Source organism: Varanus komodoensis, unplaced genomic scaffold, assembly GCF_004798865.1.
Source record: "Varanus komodoensis strain SLA01 unplaced genomic scaffold, ASM479886v1 scaffold4, whole genome shotgun sequence".
NCBI lineage: Eukaryota > Metazoa > Chordata > Lepidosauria > Squamata > Varanidae > Varanus > Varanus komodoensis.
Genome location: NW_025335941.1, coordinates 41947877 through 41970565, shown reverse-complemented (window position 1 = coordinate 41970565; position 22689 = coordinate 41947877). Strand labels below are relative to the sequence as shown.

At 39.9% G+C, this 22689-nt stretch overlaps 1 protein-coding gene across 1 annotated transcript; it reads left to right on the top strand.

The window, feature by feature from the left end:
- The first annotated feature begins 990 nt into the window (after positions 1 to 990).
- LOC123029553 (regulatory factor X associated protein) lies at positions 991 to 8648 on the top strand. The gene is made up of 3 exons (XM_044442699.1): positions 991 to 1659; positions 5732 to 5839; positions 7155 to 8648. The coding sequence occupies exons 1-3, from the start codon at positions 1147 to 1149 to the stop codon at positions 7263 to 7265; spliced, it is 732 nt and encodes a 243-aa protein (XP_044298634.1). The 5' UTR covers positions 991 to 1146; the 3' UTR covers positions 7266 to 8648.
- The last annotated feature ends 14041 nt before the right edge of the window (positions 8649 to 22689 follow it).

Sequence of the window (22689 nt, the reverse complement as noted above, 5' to 3'; positions counted from 1 at the left end):
ATGACATCAGCACTTAAGCAATTACAGTGGCCCCTATTTGCTATCAAACCTAGGTCAAAATGTTGGCAACACTAGAGACATTCAAAAAGAAACTGGGCACTCATCCAAGTAGGATGGTGCAACATGGTGTCCTGCAACAGCAGGGGGCTGGACCCAATGGCCTTCATGGCCCCTTCCAACTCTACTATTCTATGATTCCAAATACTAAATGGCTTTGGTACCAAATGTGAAGGAGTGCCTTCCCCCATAACCCTAATGATGCATTAGAAACTTCAGAGCGTATCTGAACCCTTGTCCAAGTATTATTAATGGAAGTAATATAACATGCATCTGCAAAAGGGCAGGATTTCTTTGTGGATGTCCAGACTTTGGGATGACCACCTAGGAATATACAATCACTGCCAATGTGATGTTCGTTTCGGTGCCCAGCAAGTATGTTTTGGTTCTTCTTACACCTTTTAAACCTGAAATGCTTCTTTGAATTGTCGTGCGATCCCTTATGGATGAAAAGCAGTTTATAAATTAAGACAATAATACATATAAATAAAGGGATAACCACCATCCAACTCGCCCAAGTTAACCCCATTGTCTTCCATTGTCCCCCGGGCGCATGACATCTTTGTGTAAACGGAGCCTAAACCTCGTACATTTATTTGGAGGTAAGCTTCATTGAACTCAATGGTACTTACTCCGAGTATACCTGCGTAGAACATCTCACGCAACGCCGAGGCAGCTGTCAAACTGCCCGCGAACAGGGCGCATGCGCCTTTTCAACCCGGGAAGCAAACTCGGATGATGTTCACAGCAGGCGCCCTCATACGTGAATCAACACGACAGCGCTCGTTTTTTATTGGCTCCTCGGTTTTGAACATGCGCGATGCCGGCCGCCGCCTTTGTGCCATCGGTGAAGGAAGGGGAGGGGGGAATGCGTGCTTGCGTGTGCATGCGCAGTAGCTGCCAACCTGTCACCGTTCGCGCCGCCGCTGCCGTTCGTTTGTCGTTGCTGTGGCAGCCGGTGCCTCGAGAGGCCTGGCTGCGAGGCTTTAGTACGCCGGGACGGAGGCTTCGGGGAACACCAGCGGCAGCTCCGCCGCTTTGTCCAGCTCCTCTTCCCCATCCCCGTCGCAGTCGGTCACGCTGCTGGTGATGCAGTCCTGCGGCGGGGACGGGGAGGCGGTGGGCGCCATGCTGCAACCTCAAGTGGTCCAGCCAGCGCAGGCTGCCTCAGAGGCGCCCTCCGCTCAGGGCGGCCTGATGCTCTTCTACGAGCTAGGCCCCGCGGGCGAAGTGGAGGGGGACGGCGACGTCGGGGACAGCGCGGGCAGTCCTGGCGGCGGCGGCGGCGGCCTGGAGGACTTGGACGATGACGACGAGAGCGGCGCCCAGTCTGGAGGCGGCGGCGGCAGCAGCGGGTGCAAGAGCTGCACGTATCAGGGCTGCAGCGAGACTACCACTCAAGTGGCGAAGCAACGCAAGCCTTGGATGTGCAAGAGGCATCGGAACAAGATGTACAAGGATAAATACAAGCGTAAGAAGAGCGACCAGGCCGTGGGAGGCAGCGGCGCCGGAGGGGCCGGAGGCGGCGGCCCTGGCTCTGCCGCCGCTGCCACCTCACAGTCTGGAGCTGGCGGCATCCCGGGAGGCAGCGGGCGCGTTGAGGTGAGAAGGCAAGAGGCGGTAGAGGCTCCGGTGCCCAGCTAGCCGTTCATAGGACGTTTCATTTAATGCATTGCATTAATACTCTGCCCAGCAGCCAGAGTTACAGAAATTCGCATTCAAAATTTGATAGCTTAATGTGAAACCATTATACGCAAATGTGAGCGTAATATAAAATCATACAAAAATATAAAATGAAACTCAAGCAATTGAAAACTCCTGTTGAAATGTTGCCAAATGCCTGAGCGTAGAGGAAAGCCTTAACTGATGCTAGAAGTTGGAAGTGTTGGTACAAGACAGGCTGTGGGGAGAGAGGAGAGCATTCAGCATCTGGAGGGCAACCACCAAGAAGGCCTTCTCCTTTGTTGCCATCTTCCAAACAACCTGTAGTGTACAACTGGATATGTTCATAGTATACAGAACTGGGTAAAGCTTTCCAAGTCAAAAGCTGCACCCCGAATTTGGCTCAGAAATGAATATGCCACTAATGCAATTGGCCAGAATTTTGGGGTCAGCCCTTGTGCCGTCAGCCATCATCTAATTTTTCATAAGCTGCAGCTTCCAAAGTGTCTTCAAAGGAAACCCCCATAGAGCACATTTCAGTAATTTGACACAGAGTTTTCAGGGGAGTGAACAGCTGGAGTCAGATTATCCCTGTCCTGATAGGGGCATAACTGGACCACCAGCCAAAGCTGGTAGATGGCACTCTGTGCCAGTGTGGGCACCTAAGCCTTAAGTGACAAAGATGAACTGCATGCAAAACTTTTTGTGCTTGATTCTAGCACTGGGACACAGGCAAACTTTCCCCATATTATTTGGAGCCTGCTGCTTATTCTTAGGAGGCAGGAAGAGCTCCTGTAAAGAAATGATTTTTATTATTCTTACATAACAGTATAGAATAACACCTTCCCAGTGTTTGGTCATGGAAATAACATTTAAAATGTTAGTTTACCCTCTCTACTTGATTTTATTCTAGGCTGCTGGATGTGGTAACTTGTAGGAGTTCAGATGTTAAGACTGCAACTTTCATCATCCTTCAGCATTAATGATAGCTAGGGCTGATGGGAGTTGCAATTCAGCATCTAGGGGGTGGGCAACTTGTGGCATTTCAAATGTTTGGGCCTTTGGCTCACTTGATTCCTCACAATTGGCTATGTTGGCTAGGACTGGTGGAAGTTGGATATAGGCAAAATATCTGGACAGCCACAAATTGTTCACCCATGTTCTAGATGGTACATTGGTGTGCTGCTAGCTGGTAACATAATAACACCAAACCACCAGTGCAGCACCCTATGTCAGTTTGCAGCAGCCATATCAATTTTATATTTATGTTTACATCTATATACCACTCCCATAGCCCTTCAGGAATAAATAAATGAATAAAAGGAACTATAAAAATCATGCAGTGAAAAGCATACAATAAAATACAATAAAAATACAGTAGAGTCTAGCAGACAACTACAACTACAACTACTCAGGCACAGCAGTGATTAAAAAAAATTCATTCAACAGTTCCTAACATGTCTGGTAAATAAAACCATTTTTGTCTGGCACTGTAAAGAGAACAATTTGGATGCCAGACATACTTTTCTTGGGAGTATATTCCATAAATCGAGTGCAGTCACTGAGAAGGCCCTTCTCTTGTTTGCCACCCTCCTCATCTCTCTGAGAAGTATGTCTGATGCTGATCTTAGTAGTTGGGTAGGGGTAGGCATTCCTTCACGTATCCTGGTCCCAAGCTGTTTGAGATCTTGTATGCCAAAACAAGCACTTTAAATTGGGCCTAGGCCTCAACTGGTAGCCAATGTAATTGATAAAGAATTGGCATAATATGGGTGTGTGAGCTGGTCTGGACCATCTTCAGGGGCAGACACATGTAGAGTGCATTACAGTAGTCCAACTGAGAGGTTACTAGAATGTGAGTGAATGTGGCCTAGCTCTGTTTCCCTGCACCAGCTTCTAGACAGATCAGAGCAGAACCACAGCAGAAGAGTGCCTCCTACTCCCAATCCAACCAACCTGTCCAGAAAGACACCATGGTCAATGGTTTTGAAAGCTGCTGAAAGTTCCAGGAAAATCATTCGGGTCACACTCCCCCTTCTCTCTCCCAGAAAAGGTCATCCCATAGGGTGACCAAGGCAGTCTCTGTTCCAAACTCAGGCCTAAAGCCTGATTGAAATAGATCTAGATAATCTGTTTCATCCAAGAGTGCTTAGAGCTGCTCTGGCACCACCTGTTCAAATACCTTGCCCAAAAAGAGCATGTTCACCATAGGTCTATAATTGTTCATATCCCCTGGATCCACATTTGGTTTTTTTTAGAAGTGGTTTAACTTCAGCCTCCTTTAAGGAATCTGGAACCAAACCCTCTCTTAAATTTCCTAAATTCACTTCACAGTTTTGAGGCAACATATTTGCAACATCTATGACTCTCTTGACCCCAGAATTTGTTACAGTAAGCATTCAGGTTGTTAAGAAGAAACATATAACTTCAAATACTTGAGAACTCATTCAAAAGATAGTTGTACAAGGGTGCAGTCCATCCTTGGGAGCTTTCTTTGCTTTCTCCAATGGCTTCTAGGATTGGGCCACAAATCAATTGTTTGCTTGAGCAATTTGCATAAAGAAAATAAGTATTCTGATTGGAATGTGCAACTACAGGCTAAGGTCAGCTATTTAACATAAATGAAGTAGTATTAAGTTAATTAAATGTTATTGGACATGTTTAGGCTAAATACAACTGCAACCTCTTCTTCATTGGAATAGCCATGTGGTATTTAAAAAAATAACATTTTTAATTTCTCAAAAATCATTTCTGCCGTACAAATTAAAACTTAGCTTGGAGTGAATATGAACCAGTTTATCTTGGTTTTTATAAGAGAAAGCTGGGCATTTTGTGAGGCTCCTGCTCAGAAATTCTGGCTTCTTTCATAAAAGTCCAGCTCCCAGAATATATTATTCAGGAGTTATTATTTGAGAATTGGTTAAATTGATTTTAAGTATAGTTCTTGTTCCTGAATTTTTACTGTTATAGGACAGTATTACGAACTTTGATACAGTCACAGTCTCTCAACCCAACCTACCTCACAGGGTTGTTTTTATAGAGATAGGACTAAGAGCAGCAGGAGAATGATGTAAGCCACTTTGAGTTCTTTAACAGAAAAAGGTGGGCTAGAAATCTAATAAATAAAATAACCATTATCCTAGCTTGAGAAAAATGGACAGTGCCATATTAGTAGCTGAAATCTAAAATTCAGTATTAGATTAGTTGGATTAAGGTATTATTTCCTTTATGTTTACATCTTCAGAAGGATATTCTAAGGACAGAAAGATTTGTAATACATTGCAAAGGAATTTCATTGTGCTGTAATCTTTCAGGAAGAGACAGTGGCTTAAATCCAGTGTAACGTTATTGGAAGAAATTGCTGTGCTAGTGGAGTTTGGCTGCCTTTTACTCTTGCATGAGCACTAATCATCACTTTGTAAAGCTAAGATTTGCAAGCAGACTTCTAGTTGGATGCCCCCCTTGTGCATAGGTGACAAACAGCCAAGTTCATAGAATCATAGAATAGTAGGGTTAGATGGGGGTAAGAAAGACTCCAAGTTAAGCCATCCATCTGAGATGGCTGCCAAGCTGCATCTTGAACATTTCCAGTAAGGAGAGTCCACAACCTCCCTAGGACTAGAATTCTAGAACAAAAGAATTGGTTCTATTGTCATACTGCTCTAACAGTCACAAATTCTTCTTGATATTCAGCCAGAGTCTGACTTCCTGTAGCTTGAGCCCATTATTCTGTGTCCTGCACTCCGGCAGAATGTATGTCTTATTTTGAAGAAAATTTACTTTTTAGCTTCCAAATTTTGATCATATTTTTTTCTTTTGGGCTAATATTACATCATTAGTGGTAGAACCTGGTTAATATTGTCCAGAGTTTGAAACTTGGTTTCTGCACCACAACAGCATTTGTACTAGTACCAGAACTTGGATATTGCCCAGTGGAATTACAATGTAATAAGGCTTTTCTCTGCTTTATAGTAAAACAAATACAGTGTCTTTTTTCCCTTTTTATGCTCAGGATTGCACTGAAAGTTCCATTTCTGTATCAAAGCAAAGGACAGGGAACATGGGAGATCGGCCAGCAAAACCTACACTTTTGGAACAAGTGTTAAATCAGAAAAGGCTGGTAAGTGCTTCAGACCTTTGAAACAAAGAATCTCAGTGAGGATCCTTTGTTACTTGATGGTTTATTACAGAAATAATTTCCTTTTGTAGAACAAAACTAAATATGTTTTTCATTTGTACATTTCAGATATCAGGAATTAAAGTTGGCCAGTCCCCTACAAGACTGCTGCCTGGTTCATGTTTCTTCCAAACTTTTATTTTGCCAGACTTATTTAAAAAACAATGGATACACACACCCCTGCTCAAATCAATCATCTGTACTGCTTAAAGATGTTTGGTTTAAAATATGATCAATGGTTTATACACCTACAAAATAATAATTAAATAATTAGTGTTGTAGTACATGGGGGAGGAAAGGGATTTGGTTATACACCCTCAGTAAATACATACACCTAGTAATATTGTAGAATAGTCTTCTGCTCCAATCGAAAATTTCATATGTTAAGATATAGCTAAGCAGCATGCACCAAAATTGGAAAATATATATTCTCTGCAGTGACGCCCCACCTATGGAATGCGCTCCCCAGAGAGGTCCACTTGGCGCTGTTTTTTTTTTTTTTTTTGGCGCCAGGCCAAGACCTTTTTATTTTAGTGATATTTTAATTGTTAACTGTTGTTTTTATTTATTGATTTTATGATGCAGCCGAGATGCTCTGAATTTTTAATGTTTATTCTATGTTTGTTTTATCCTGCTTTGTAAGCCGCCCCAAGGCTTTCTGCGATGGGGGCGGCATAAAAATGTTATAAATAAATTAAGTAAGTAAGTAAGAAAGACAAAATTTTAAACAGAAAATAGCATGAGTAAAAAGGGAGAACAAATATAATGACCTTAAATACTTCAATGTCGTATCATACTGAACTGACTTGAGACCTTTTATGTACTTGGGTATTTGTTTCTCACAAATAAAGGACAGGGATCTTTCCATGCAAAAAAGGTCTGTCTTGAGACTAATGGAAGCAGTATTAAGCTTCAGTAGAACAATGCAGAGAGGCCTTTTATAGCCACAGTTCTGCCTTTACCTGCTGTAAAGCAAGTGTGTGCCATGCATCCAATTACATATTGCATGGTAAGCATATTTTCTTTTAGCTTATCTAGCTTGTCTCACTCCACCTGCATACCGAACTTCAGTCCAGCTACTGGGTATTCTAAATACATTAAAGAAAAGCAGAGTGTCTCAACATGGGATGCCTGTTGCATGCTCAGCTCACCTGAAATACGTTGGAAGCTGGGTTGTGGCTATAAAAGGCCTTTGTTTGCATGCTTTGGATTGGCAAAGGTGTGCCAATGTCTACCTTGGTGTTCTTTGTCTTTTCAGTCACTTCTGAGAAGTCCTGAAGTTGTTCATTTTCTTCAGAGAAGACAGCAATTGCTAAGTCAACAAGCTTTGGAGCAAAAACAGCAACAATTTTCAGGAGCACCTGTGTAATCATGGCACAGTTTGAGAGTTCTGTTTCGTGTCAAAATGGTAGATGAAGCAAAGACTTGGATAAGAGATGATTGAACTGCTGTAGCTCTTGTAGACTGTGAAATCTGGAGGAATCTATTTTTCTTTTTGTTTAAGAAATGCATTCGGATTGTATTTATTTAAAGTTTTTTTATTAGCTTTATGCATCCTTCCTCCATTGAAGTATTGTAGTAATTTTTTGGAAGCTGCATTGAGCTTTTTGGAGGGACAGAGATAATAAATTAAACTCAACCTGTTGCCTTGCAAAAGTTTTATATTTCAGCTCCTCTCAGTCCCAGTCAACATGGCCAATGGTCAGTAACCCTGGGAGTTGTAGTCCAAAACATGTGGAGGGTACCAGGTTGGGAAAGAATGAATTAATAGATCAAATAGTAATTGGTTTAATTGCTTAAATTTTTTGCTATGTGAAAATTGTAATATCTTGCATAAAGTTATTCTTTGATGACCGTCATTGAAGAAGCAATACCTACTTTCTATGGAAGTTTCAAATAGTAATATTTGAGCCAATCCAGTAGTCTATGTTGCTCAGGGATGCAGGAGGGGAAGTATTGGGCTTAACAGCCTTGCAGCAAAAGCTCAGCAAGGTTTGGCCCACTGTTCAAACACTGGTTTTAGATTTGTTCCTTTGGCCAATCTAGTTGATCAGTTTCCATATTGCAGTATAAAATAATGTGTCCCAGATTGGTATTAATTTTATAAACATGTTTAAATATTTAGTGTGGGTATTTCAGTATATTACTGGCATGGTTCACCAAGAGGCACCTGTTTGCGCATATTTATATTAATTTTATATTTTAATGACTTATTTGTATGAATATTTCATATAAGGATATATTGAGTTATCCTTTTCATATCTTTGTAATTTTCAAACAATTTCTGAAAAAGTTTAGGATTTTTAAACTTGGAAAATACATCATTTAAGTTAATTTTGTATATCAGATTCTTCAAACTTTTCGCAGTTGTACATATTGGATTGGATCTTAATTATACTTAGGGTAAACCCATTGAAATCATGGGGAGAAGTTAGTTATTACTAATTTAAAGCCATTTATTTCAGTTATTCTATCCTAAGTATACTGATAGGATCCAATCCATTATAAATAATTGGTGTCTTGTTGTAACTTAACTGTTATCCTGACTAGCTTTGGATAAACAGAAATAATCTTTGCTGTATTATTCTGTTGTCCATTACAGGGACAAAAAAATTAAACTGTGCTAAGAGATGAAGATGTAAAATATATATGGTGCTTGTCTTTTAAAAATATGTAAATGAAATATTTACAGTTTAAGTAGCATACTTCAATTCTGCATGCAAAGAATTGTTAAATAGATTTTTTTCAGCAACCTTCTGCTTCCCTTCCTTGTCGCATTCAATATATGAAGGGTACATAACTTATTCTATTTTGCTGTGTAGAAAGTAACAAGTGACACTTTCCAATATTGTGCTAAGGTATATTCATGCACACTAAAAACTGGGTCCCGTTCTCCACAAGCAGTCTACATCTTGCAAATCACATCATACAAGATTAAATGCTCCCTCACTAATAAGAAACTTCCTCTCCTGAGTGGGAATTGCTGAGGACACCGCTGTTGCAGTCTTCTGCCATTAGTGAGTGAGAGGTGTCAGACTTGCAGTGGGAATTACTTTGGCACTTAACAGGCTAAGGAAAGAGGCTTCAGGAAAAGCAATTTTTGTCAAGGAGCTATTTGGGAACAGATATGCAAGGGATAATTAAAAGACCTGTTTGATCTGGAAACAGAAAGGAAATCATGAGATGCCTCTAATTTCAAAGTTAAGTTTATTGATGGTTACTGTTCAGTAGTAAATTTAGAGTAGAGACTGGTATAAAGATGGGAACAGGATTGCAATATATCTCTTCCTTAAACTCTCCCTAATTATTGTGATATGGTTTGCTCTAAAGATGCAAGACACTTCAAACATACATGGCTCATTTGCTTGACCATTTCACCCCTACTTTCGATCAAAGGCTATTTATGCAAAGGAATTAATGGTCAATGTATTGGGTACAGAAGACAACCTGTGTGAGCACAGTATAGTCTTTGTGCCTGTATGGATGCTGGTGGAGGGCAATGGCTCTCATCACTCCTAAATTATTTGTAAAGCAGAAACATAAAAAGCTAGGAAGAATTTGTGTAGGTAAAGGGAATAATTTGATGAAGTCATCTTTATCTGACTTAGGCCCAGACACTATGCTGCCTTAAAATACCCTTTTTGAAAAGCATGTTTAAGCTAGCTACTTTTTTAAAGCATCTGCATCTGGCCTTCATCTGGAAAATTCCCCATGGGGGTAGTTTACTGAAAATTTGTTCAGATTTCCCACCAGTGAGATATCTGTATTGTTTATCTTCAACTGATACCCATATAGCAACCCCATCATGCATAACATGGTCTTTATAAAGTAAATTCCCAACTGGATTTTATTTCTAAGTGTAAAAGGAAAATAAGCTGTTTCAATGAGGAGTGGAGAACCTCAAGCCTGATAGCCAAATTTAGCCCTCGTGGGGTCCTATGCTGGCTCATGGATTTCCCTAGAAGACCAGATGTTCCTTCCCTGACCACTGGATGTTGTTTTCCTTGGTTTTATGCAGTTTTTCCATTCCAGCAAGTTGAAATAACCTGTCCTAAGCGTGAAACACTATAAGTGCACTAGAATTTTAGCCTACCTCTTTTGATCTTGTCTATCATTTTCCTGAGTCTTCTAAATCAATCTAGCCCTCAGGTTTAAAGGAGTTCTGTACCACTAGCTTAGATAATACACTGTTATTGAACATTATTATTTGGCAGGAAATTTATTATTTCCAATTCACTGGAAAATACTCACATGCTAATTGGATTTAAATAGGTTGTGTTTGATCCAGTGAGATAGCTATTTATACTAGTTGTATGCATAGTTGAATTTGAAATTTGGATACATCTTTTAGGTCCTTGCCGCATAGTTTCCATTCTATGTGGCAAGTGTACTTCAAATGGAACAGACATATTAAACCAAAAATCATTTCCTACATGAGTCTTTTGAGGGGAGAAGTACTAAATTTTTCACATTCTCTGTGTATTTTAGATTTTTTTTCACTCAACCAATATAGGTTTTATGATGACAGCAAAAGCGAATTGTCACAAATAACTTACTACTTTCCCTACATAAATGTCATAAAATGTGTGTCTGCCCTAGAGCATTTTTCTCACATACAGCAGTCAAGCAACATTCGCAGGCTTCATTGTTAGCACTTCAGCTGTGAAAGAAGCTAAAATGAGCAGCTTGTTCCTAATTAACAGTTTTCCAATCAACAGTGACAGGGTATAAGCAGATTGTATTCTCTTTAAATACATTCATCCTCTTCATGGTGGCAATTGAGCTTAGTGGTTTGGAGCTGCTCCTGTAGTTCACCCATGTAAGTGGCATGTTACTACTTTTCTAGCAGAATAAACACCTGTCTAGAAATTCACCAAGTCTAGAAATTCAAACTAAAGAAAACAAATAAACTTATTTATGGAGTAACTTTATTAGTAGGAAAGACAAGACACTATCACTGTTACAATAGGGGAAGTGTAATTCCAACCAAACACATTTGTTGGTTCATGGCAGCTTGTCAAATTTATTAACTGGTTAGGCTTTAAACACCAGGTTACTGCTTCGTTACCCAACTAATTGAGTTGCTTTACAGCAACAGCAAGAGTCGGTAGCATACTGCAGAGTTTGAGTGCCTGCTGCAGATTTTAAAGAGAGGCTTCAAATTCTTAGATTTTTAAAAAAAATTGGCCAGCTCCTGAGGCAAAAATATTAGTGGCACTCCAAACAGTCATCTTTATTAAACTGACTGCAGTGTGCTATTAACATCTCCAACAAGAATTAACAAAACATTTCCTGTAGCAATGTGCTGTTATAGTAAAAGCCATAAAAAAGCAAATTCTGTATTTCACTGTTTTCTATTTGTTGTCTATTTCCTGTTCAACTTGGCTATGACAAGAACCTTATAAAGCCACATGCATAGATGTAGTTAAGTGTGTATGGAGTGTTACGTTTTAGAGTTCACCCAGTGAGATTTCATCTCAAGATTAAATAGTAGTATGCACTCAGACTCAACACTACTAAGTATACTATAGCACATCTACGCATACCTTACAAAGTATTTGTTACAATTTCATTATTCATAGCCAGAATGAAGAGAATCTCTCTGGTAAATTGTTACCAATCTATATTTAAAATGTTTACTTATCACCAAAAGATATTGATGATGTGTGAATGAAGTTCTGCTATAAGGGAAATGTTTGTGCCCATAGCCAGCCACTGTAAACTTACTTGACAATGCAAAGGACAGGCGTTTTAATGAACATCTATTGTATTTAATTTATTTACATTTCATCCTCATTCAGTGAGCAGAATCAGTAGGATGGACAAGACAAAATTCTGCACAATAAAATATTCATAAATGTCTAGATTCAGGTTGGTATTAATAGAAGCACCACCAGATCCACAAGACAGATTAACAACTGTTCTATTTACATTTGGATAGGTCTTAAGTACAAACCACCATTGCAATCACTGTATGATTGGGGCCATTGTCAGTAATATAATTAAACACTGTCAGTAATATCAGCCTCTATTTCAGGATCACTTACAGGAAAGAGAATGTATAACTGAGCAGAGGCCTATCTATTCCTTTTACCATTGGAATGGCTATAAAAGAATGACCTTTCCCCATGATCCTGTGGTTAGGGACAAATGCTGCAGATGTGTCTGTTTTGTCATAGGAACAATGACCCAGTTCATACAATTAAATTAGTCGTATTTTGATAACCATGGGTTTCTGGGAACAAGTAAGCATGCTAACTCCCAACTGCTTACCTGTTTTGGCTTTGCTAAATAATACAAGAACATTATTGGGTTGTCCTCCATGATGTTTGAAGCAGGAACTGTGGTTTATTAAGGAACAACCCAGAGCTTCAACAGAACAAAACACAGGTTAATTTCTCCAGCAACCCAGAGTTCAGGTTCAGACATCACTGAACACAGTTGAACAGTGTATTCCTGGGCTATTTTGGTGAAAAAGAAGTGGCTGGGTAGTCAAGAGCCAGCCTTCTTCACTGGATATACTTCAAAACAACAAATGTTAATGAACCATGAGTGGTTTGATTCTGTGAACTGGATTAGTGTTTTAAGAGAACTTGCAACATGCTTTTGGCCCAATACATTTAGCAGAACACTGGTTCTTCCTTATTTTAGACCACTTAGTAATGGTCTTGGGCTTTTGTGAATTTATTGAAAGCAAGTTTCTGGATTTTCAAAGCACCATTTTTCCTGAGGTATCAATTGTAAAGACTTCCTGTTTGACACTGCAATCCTATGCTCACTCACCTGTTAATAAGGCCATTTAACTCAATGGGGATTAATTCAGAGTAGATGAATTAATAAGGACGTAAATGATGGTGCAGTCACTGTAAGAATAGGGCCCTGTCATAGAAACACTTCCTTTTATTATTGCATTAACAAAACTCCACTGAAGACTAATGGGACTAACCAAGCTAAAGTGCTTTAAGAATACAGGCTAACCCTGTAACATAGATCAGACCATGGGTCCATCTCATACAGCATTCTGTTATACAACAGGCAACTCACTGTAAGAAACCCACAAGCAACATGAATGCAACACACCATCCCATCATGTTCCCTAGCAACTGCTCTACATAGGCATGAAGTTTCTGACACTGGAGGTAACAGAGCCATCTGGACTAATAACTACTGATAGTCATATCCTCCATGAATTTGTCTAATCCTCTTCACAACCATTCAAACTGTGGTTATCAACCTATCTTAAATTCCACTTTTTAACTGCACTGTATGAAGAAGCACTTTCACCTGTTCTAAATCTCTTACAGATCAGCTTCATGAGATGACTCCTGGTTCTAGTATGATATACTTTTATTTCGATTTTCCCTAATTCTGCCTAACATGGCATTTGCCTTTCTCACAGCAGCTGCAAATTTGTTAATAATTTCGTTGAGCTATTCAATACATTTCCAAAACTGCTTTCCTGGTCAGTTATGGTTAGTTCCCATCCAGTATCATAACATCCATGATGTTGGAATTTTTGGTCCTAATATACATCACTTCACTCTTATCTTATACTGAACTAAATTTTCCATTCTGATGCGCATGCTTCCAGTTTAGAAAGATCCTTTTGAAGTTCTTCATAATCCTCTGTAATTTTAATCACCCAAAATAGTTTGATGTCATAACAAACTTGGCCCATTAGTGCATGCTTCCAATTGAATTATTTATGAAAATGCAAAATAAAATTCAAGTTTTTAAAAGCAATTGAAAAGCACTCACTCTAATGCCATTTCTTTGTGGGACCCCACTGTTTACCTCCCTGCATTGTGAGGCTTACCATTTATTTGTACTCCCTGTTTACTGTTCTTTAACCAGTCACTGATCCTTAAGAGAGCCTTTCTTTTTATTCTATGACTGGTAAATTTGCTCAAGAATCCTTGGGAAGTGTCACTGTAAAATCCCCTTTGGAAAACCCAGTAAGCAATGTCTAAAAGGATCATCCATATCCATGTTTGTTGTCACTCTCAAGGAATTCTGAAAGGTTAGTGAAACTTACCTTACCAGAAGTGATGCTGATTCCTTTTCAGCAGGCTTGTTCTTCTACATGCTAATTTTGTGTTCAATAATTATTTTTACCTATTTATCCAGAACATATATTAAGCCAACCAGCCTGTCATTTTTTGGATTCCCTTGGATTCTTTTTTTTTTAATATTATTGTTGTTACATTGACCATTCTCAATCCTCTGACCATTCTTCATTTACCAATCAACAAAGTTGTGAAAATATTTTAGGGACATTTACATATTTTTGTTGAATGATCAGTAATTTCATACTTGTGCATTCAGAACTCTCTTAGGGATACATAGGGCCAGTTTTTTTATTAACTTTCAATTTGTCAATAAAGACAAGAACTTAATCTGCCATCACTATTTGCCTCAGTTCCTCAGACTTCTCTTCCTGAAAACATTAGTTCAGGCACAGATTTCTGCCCTACCTATTCAGTGGAAAGGCATAAAAACTATTTATTCAGCTTCCACATAATTGCCATTCTTGTAGGATAAGGAGGTAGGGTTATGTCTGTGCAGTGCCCGATGTTATGTACCAAATTAGTAGATCAAATGCTTTCTAGGACAGCCTTCTTCAACCTGGTGTCCTTTAGTTCTTTTAATCTTCAACTCCATCAGTCAACCCACCAGAAATGCTAGGCAATGTAGTCTAAAACAGTGTGAGGACACCAAGTTGAAGGAAGGCTGTTCTGGGCCACTAAATAAAGATGAGAGCCTCTTCAAGCTCTCTGTCCAAAAGCATGCACAGAGCAGATCCCTGTGGAATATGTGACCCCTTTAATTCTTGGTGTGGTATCCATAAGAGAACTTCTGGGTGGTGGTGGGAGAAAGGTACCTACTACTGAGAGTAATGGTTGTTCTGTTTAGAAGCATAGTTATTCACACACTCACCTAGCTGAAGATTCTCTAAGAAAAGCAGGAGACACATAGTATTTAATAAATTACAAAACAGTAGTTATACAAATATACACAGGAAGTAGCATTTCTGCTTAATTATGGTACATTCTTAGAGCAGTTCTGCTCCTCAAGATAAATTTATGGGTGCAGTATGTTGGAATCCTTAACATCCACCATACAACATCCTGTACCGTTGCATCTTTCACAATCTGTTTCACATAATCTAGATTGCCCCAAAATTGTCACATAAAAGTATGTATTCTTCAAATGTAACACTGCATAAGATGACAATGACTCTTCAATAAGAAAGTCTTATTCAACATTCAATGTGTCTTTCTGAAAGACAAGATTATAATTACTAATTAGTAAATCAGGACTAATTAGCATTTAAGTCAAAGAGCTTTTCTACACAAATCAGTTGTGTGTGCATGAGTCCTTATTCAGAGTTGTTAACAGGTTCTTTAGACAATGCTATGGTCCTCCAGTTTTGCTTGTTTTTGGGAACAGGGGAAAGGGAGAATTATATTGGAAGGTAGGAAATGGCCATGGTTTCCCTTGAGTAATTGAGCCATTCTATTAAGGCACAGCTCTAGAGCTTATGTAAGCAAACAAGCAGGAAAGGTTGAGCTCTTTGTATAGTGTACTTGGGACTCTACACTGCTACAAGGCCAAAAGCAGGCACAGTGACAAACAGCCTCATGTACAAAAGCCCTAAGTCTTATTAGCAGCCTGAGGTTAGAATGCTTACAAAGAAGCAAATGACAATGAGTTGGATCTAGACATAGTCACACTTAGAATAGAAGCACTGAAAACAAGGAGAGAAGTTTGTCATGGCTTAATTACATGCCATTAGTTTCAATGGGTCTACCACTAACTGTGACTTAGCATACCTGATACTGTTGTGCCCAAAGTCTAGCTCTGCCCCACTGTTAAGATTGTAATCTGATGCATATTAATCTTACAGGTAGCTCCACTGTAGGGCCCTACAGGAATACCTCCTCCAAGTCAGAGAGAGATCTTAGGTTAGAGGAGAGACAACCTTGTAAACCTCCCAAATCCATGGATTTCAAGTCTCTGATAGCAGAGTTCTGACGTTGATACAGGCAAAAAAGGGTTGCTGCATGGGTGGATTGAGGAAAGACTTGCATCCTCAGCCTTTCCATTAACCATGACATGTATCTGGACTGTAGGAAAAATGTATGCAAGCACAAAGCTGGTGTACATGACTTCCCACCATTGAATCCACTGGAAAGGAAATTGTAACAATAAAGGAAAAAGGTGGATGGGTTTGAAATTCAGTACTACTCCTCCCTCCCTTTTGGCACAAGCCAGCGGAGTTTTAGGTGCATTGTCTTCAGATCTCTATGCCTTCTCCACTCCATGAAACTACTTTGCTAATGTCTATTTGTGATTCCCCCACATGCTATTTTTAAATACATAAGCTACTGCTATACAGAAGCACTATGGAAGGATGGGGAATGTATGGCCCTCCAAATGTAGGTCTGCAATTCCCATCCTCTCTTATCACTGGCTATGCTGACTAGGGTTGATGTGAGTTGCAGTTCTGTAACATCTAGAGAACTACACTATCCCCATTCCTGCCATATTGGTTAGATGTAACAAAGGAGGCACTATCTCATACAAACGGAAGTGATTGCTACAATGTGTGTGAATGCTATGAACACTGCTTTGCAAAAGAGCCGGGCAAATGCATTAATAATCAGACTAGCAAGAACTATTTGGGCATGGTAGTAAAATGGAATCACCATGTTTAGTTCATGTGTGAACAGAATGGTGGATTGGATGGACCACTGATTTGACCCAGCATGGCTTTTTAGATATTCTTATACTCTAGAAGAATACCTCCAAATACCAGATAGTAGAAAGCAAGAAAAGAAAGAAGAAGAAGCAGAAGCAGAAGCAGAAAACACACACACACGGAAACTTTGCCCTTCATGTATTTTGCACACTTCTGTCCAATGTAGGAAACAATACACTGGACTAGAAAGAATTTTGGCCTGATCCAGCAGGGCTCCTACATTCTCACTTAGCTATTGCAAAACATGCATTGATGATGAAGCACTGTCATTTTGCTCATAAAAGCAGCTATGTGCTTCCTGTTTCAGACACTTAATAAATTCTAACAACCCTTTGATTAAGTCAACAATGGGTTAGATCCAGGATCTTCTTTGTGTAGCTCATGGAAGGTACTGGAGTTCCACCCCTCTACCCCCTCAGCAAATTCCTCTGACTCTGAGTAACATTTTCAGAGGGAGAGGAGCTGCTGGGGATACAAAGAGCAGGGAAGTTTGCTTCCACCAATACTGTTTCACATAATTTCATCCAGCCCAGCAAAAGACAGTATCAAACGGCATTATTGACAACTTGGGTATCACCTAGTACAGCTCTACTACTTTTTTCTGTTGTGTAAGTGGTTGTGCATTACAGTTACCCAAATGGTTATTTAACTACATGTGTGCAAACACAATTTTTAGTTGGGTTGTCTTTTTGTGCATAGTCTGAAATGTAGGTCTTACTACAGCAATGTCAAGTGTGCTAAAGGAAAGGCACAGCAGGATACTGCCCTAAGTCTACTAGGCTAACAAATCCTTTCTTTCTGTTAGTTACCAAAGACACAACTCTTCATTAGGCACGAGTGGTCACTGAAGTCTAATGCCAGTTAAGGCTAATGGAAAGGCACCAGTCCTCAAACCTGCACAGAGGTTGTACCTTTTGACCAAACAGCACTTTTACTTCTAATTCCAGATCTATGTGGCTAGTCGTGGTTACTAACAGGAGGAGGAAAAAAACCACACACACACCCAAGGTATTCTTCTTTACCATTAATCTTACATTCTAGAATTAAGCATTATCACTCTCTCAAATTGTGCTGTCAACACCATCTCAGCCACAGCTGTTTTATTTTTAAGCCTCTATTTCTCTCAAGACTAGTAATACAGCACTCTCCCACCCCATGATCCTGCAAACAAGCTTCTTCAAGCTGTCTGACAGCTCTCTGAAATATCATTAACAACATCCACCTGGATCACTCATGAATGACAGGTTTAATTCTCCCCCTGCTCCAGTGAAGCTAGTTTACTGAGTCATGACAGGCAACTAACCGAAACATACCCCCGAGAATAAATGACCTATATGGATCTTTAGAATCAAGAAGATTCAATTAACATCAATAAAATACTGGTAGCAGCTAATCCGCTTTCCTCCCCTGGGTATTATTTTACAGACAAATTCTTTAATAGGAAAATGGCCATCCCAAACACTACATGATTTATTTAATTTTTAATGGCACAAGCAGACTCACCGCTCCCAAATGTTACATAAAGAGGGTCTACACAAAGCTTGAATCTGCTTGCTGTCACACCTAACTGCCTTTAAGGAATTGTGTTTTCGTTTTCTTTTTCTTAAACAGGCCATCAACAAATAGCTTTTTCTAGTAAACACCTTGTAAATCTTTCATTTCAAAGGATGGCTTGTTTACGAGCATGCTTAAAGGCTTTGATACTAGTTGATAGGTACACCAAACCATCTGGGCACAAAAAGTTCTATTTAAGTGGGTCATTTTTTATGAGGAGCCTGAACTGAAGGTTAAAAGAAATTGTCTGTTTAAAATATTTCAGTGTTGACAGCAATTTCTGTGTGCTGCATCCAGTTATGTCTTCCCCAAACATGTTTCTGATTATTTAATAATTGTCATCCAGTATTAGATACTAAGGAAGTTAACAGCTTGCCACAATATCAGAGGCTGTGCTCATAATTACCATTATCATCACAGTTTTTGGAAAATATGAAAAGAGTATAATGTAGCAGATATGTGAAACTTTCAGAAAATATTTACTTTACTAATTAGACAAAATAGGTAACCCAGGCACAGCAACTGGATTCACACAGCATAACAACTCATGAGTCATGCTAGGTTGCCGAGTTGTCCAAACCCAGACTGCTTTCCATAGGGTGGCTTTCTTTGGGACAAGAAGCCACTGACAACCCATGGCTTGTTCTAAGGGTTGTTGAAACCATGCTAGGTTGTGTCATCTGGATCTGGTAGATCAATCCCATCATAGCTTATGGGAAGCAGAGAGTGAGCCAGCCAGCAAGAGTGCAAGAGTGTCCTTGCACTCTAGGAATCTTGACCATGTTGCCAGCTGTGGCAGTTGCTCTATCAATGCTCAGGCAGCACTTTGAACTGTGATTAACTCTTTTATTTTATTTTATTTGGTTAGGAGAAACAGAAATGTGTGTAATTATAATAAATTTCATTTTTGTTTTGGTACTTTGCAACTGTGCACCTGTCATGTGTCCCCTTGAAGACTCCTCTTTGGAAGAGGAGAACTTACCTCTTGGCAGAACTCCAGTTCGGCAAGTGGAGAAAACCTGTCTGTGGCTGAGAAGCCTTCTCCCCTAGGGAAGTTCAGGACACAGCCAACAAGACATCTGCAGCAAAGCCAGGAGCCTCCTGACAAACCCTCTATTTTCTGCCCTTGCCTTAGGAGATCTTGCAATCAGAGCAGACTGGAGGAGGAATCATGGAGACATCAGCTCAAGAGGAAGACCCAGACACTCCCTCATCGCAGAAGTGCAGCTGCAAGCCAAGGCCCCAGTACAGTAAAAAGCTCTACGCAGGAGCAAGGGGTTCTGTGCAACAGCTGACCCTCTGAAGAGGTGGGGTAAATGAGTGGCTCAACCAGGCCAGCATAAAAGGCTAGCTTGGGAGAAGAACTGACATTGTGAAACAATGTACCACAACTTCTGCTTATGCTATGCTTGCTTAGCAGTCTGAAATCTCAGGCTACTGTGTATTGCCTTTGATGACAGATTAATGTCCTAAATTTAGCCTTCCCACAATAAACGCTTCTTTGCTTATCTTGGCTCTTGATTTATGACTTGCCAGTACCTGACCTAAGACTGTTTCAATTCCACTCTTCATTATTACCTTCTGTACCTGTGGCTGCCTAAAATGTGAAGTCTTGCCTGGCCAATGTCCTGGTTGGTGTCTGCTGTCAAAGAGCAGTAGATGATACCCACAGATATTGACCAAGCAAGGCTGAATACAGGTTACCTTGCCTTTGACAACTGCCAACTGGTGAGCTGTCAATTGCAAAGCCAAGTGTCAAATGGGGATTCTGAACCCCAAAGGAGGGAATATCCTCCAGTTTTCAAGTATTGCTATGACAGTTCTTAGTACCTTCTACTTTTTCCACACTTCCCAAAGACTCCAGACACCTCAGAAAAGGGATTCCTACATCCCATCCCTTTTTCTGAGCACTCTTTTGATAGCTGCAATTCTTTAAAAAAAACTTATCTAGCAAAATGGAGCATTTTGTCAGATAACTGTCATCACTGCACTAAAAAACACAAAGAACAACATGGCTGTGATCTGAACAGGGAGAGGCACACAGGTTCTGCCATAGGAGACCCTGGAATACTAGCAGAGGGGAAAATAAGTGGGAGAGCAACCCATGGTAAGCTCATAAGTTTGTAATGTATCAAACAATGTTTGTTTTGCAAACAGCCCACACTTTGTAGCACACTCAAGGTTGGGTTGCCATGTCATATGAATGCACACTGTGTGGTCATGAAAGGAAATAAAAGAACAAATATGGGAACCTATGAAGTTATCTCTTAAGTTCCTATTCTTTAAAACAAGATGGCTCCTGACATTTTACAAACATCAAGGCATAAAGTCTTGAAGTCAGGGACAGGCAACTTCAGGCATAACTTGCTCTAAAAGGAGACATAATAAGAATTATCATGAGTACAATTCTCTTTTTCTCAATACCCTGACTCTTTTTTCTAGTTTGTCCAAAACCCGAACAAGCACCAGAGAGCCACATTTGTGGCTTTAACACTAGCAACAATAATCAAATTGTTCCAGGATCTGTAAGTATTTGGAAATATGCATATTTCCATCTCATATATTGTTTGAAGACAACTCAGTGCAGCAGCCACTGCAGAAAGCAATTGGAACCATCTTCTATTAAATAATTCGCTGCTCCCCACTCTGCAAGAGACCTACTGTAGCAAACATCCTGTGACAAATACTGTGCTGCTTCACCTTACTCCAAGTGCATGCACACACCTTCCTTTTTCTGAATCATGGTGACTCCTTTTGAAACGCATTGTCTATATTTGCACATCCATTTATTAACTGGAAAAGTGGCAGTGAAATGCAAAAGTAAAATCTGTGATGGCTCTATTAAAGTTGTACTTTTGTATTTCATGAGCATTTAATCTCTATTTACACTCCCGCTTATACCTGGCAAAATGCTTCATGCACCTGATGAAGTGGATTATAGCCCCCATATACTTACTAGCTTTTAAGATGCTACAACAGTCCTTTGTTTTTGTTACAAAGAAGACTAACATGGCTATCCCTCTGAAAATAGCCTTTTATTTTTCTGTTCCCTCTAAAAATAGGTATTAAAATGAAATCGAAATATTTTAATGAAATTGTTGATGAGCACAGAATTTTAAGTTTAGCATATTAAATCACAGGTTTGGAATGAATAACCAGGCTACCCAAAATTGGTCTGCTGTGTCTCACTGCTACATCTGTAACATTCCAAGAGAAGCCAAAGTTCAGCACCTCTAGAAGAAATGCCTGCAAGATGGAAGGGGGGAGGCATGACCTCCTGATGTCTCACATTTTCCCCTTGCAGACAGTAGTTGAGCTCTAACTTGGTTGGCAACTAGTTTGCATTTTCTCCAGCATCTTTTGCTTCTAGGGTAGCAACTGGGATAGGGAGAATCAGCATTGTTCCAAGGGCTAAATTTGGTCAGGGGCTTCCAGCTCCTGATCCCTTAGCAATAATAAATCGGTGATTATTGTTCAAGTTGGTACCAAACATCCTTAGAGACAGGACAGTGAGCTTAAAGGGATTACTAATGTGACTTGCCAACTGCCCAGTTGTTCAGAAATACTGTAGCTGCATTAGGGCACAACACTGCGTTCTACTGCTGTAGTAGAGACACTTAGCTCTGTCCACGTTGCAATAAAATCCTATCCTAAAACTCTTCCTTTCTCCCTAAAGTCTTGTAAAGTCTTGTCTTATGGTATGTTAAGCCAACACAGGACTTTCTCTCCTGACTCTAAGACACACCTGTGAAAGCAGGCTTGTCCCCCAAACATTTTTCTGCCCAAGGCAGAGCAGATAATGTTGCACATCCCATCCCCAAGTAAGTCAGAGTACCTAAGGCACCTAAGTTATTTTGGCACCTGAGATGGGAAATTCCATCACTGACTTTCCCACTCCTTGGCAGAAAAAAATACTGAAGTCAAAGAGAATTTGCTTCCCTTTCATGACAGCCATCATTGCCACTTTAGGCAGCCACATCGCTCTGGCTCATGGGAAGGTGCAATGCCCCATACGACTGGAGTGGCTACAACAACTTCTATGATCTTACATCCACCTACAAGGCAACCTCACACAAGCGACAGTCTACATGGTGATGCTAAATTTAGCTCTTCTACATAACTGCTAAACCACAATCACTGCAGATGATAAACCCCTCATTTCCTAAACTAAGATGCTTGTCCACTGTTGAGTTTGGCTGGGAGAATTCTTCTTTTTCTTTTTTACTGGAAATGCTCAGTAGTTTTGCATGGATGTAAGAAGTTTAATTCATGTTTAGATTTAAGACTGTATTCTATGATCGAACAGTGCAAGTGCAGAACTTGACATTTTCTGTGTAAAATTAACCATCTTGAGAAAATGAGGAAGGAACAATGCATTGTGTTAAACTGTCAATATTTGTACAATCCTGAACATATTTTTTATGTCCAGGATTGTACAATCCAGGAGCAATTACCCTTGTCTCATTGTTAAGATGTA

What these genes read in the sequence shown, in the direction of transcription:
- LOC123029553 (XM_044442699.1), top strand. Translation starts at nt 1,147, where the DNA reads ATGCAGTCCTGCGGCGGGGACGGGGAGGCGGTGGGCGCCATGCTGCAA. An exon ending in GAGGCAGCGGGCGCGTTGAG is followed by an intron (nt 1,660 to 5,731) that starts GTGAGAAGGCAA and finishes TTTTATGCTCAG; the next exon opens with GATTGCACTGAAAGTTCCAT. An exon ending in TGTTAAATCAGAAAAGGCTG is followed by an intron (nt 5,840 to 7,154) that starts GTAAGTGCTTCA and finishes TTGTCTTTTCAG; the next exon opens with TCACTTCTGAGAAGTCCTGA.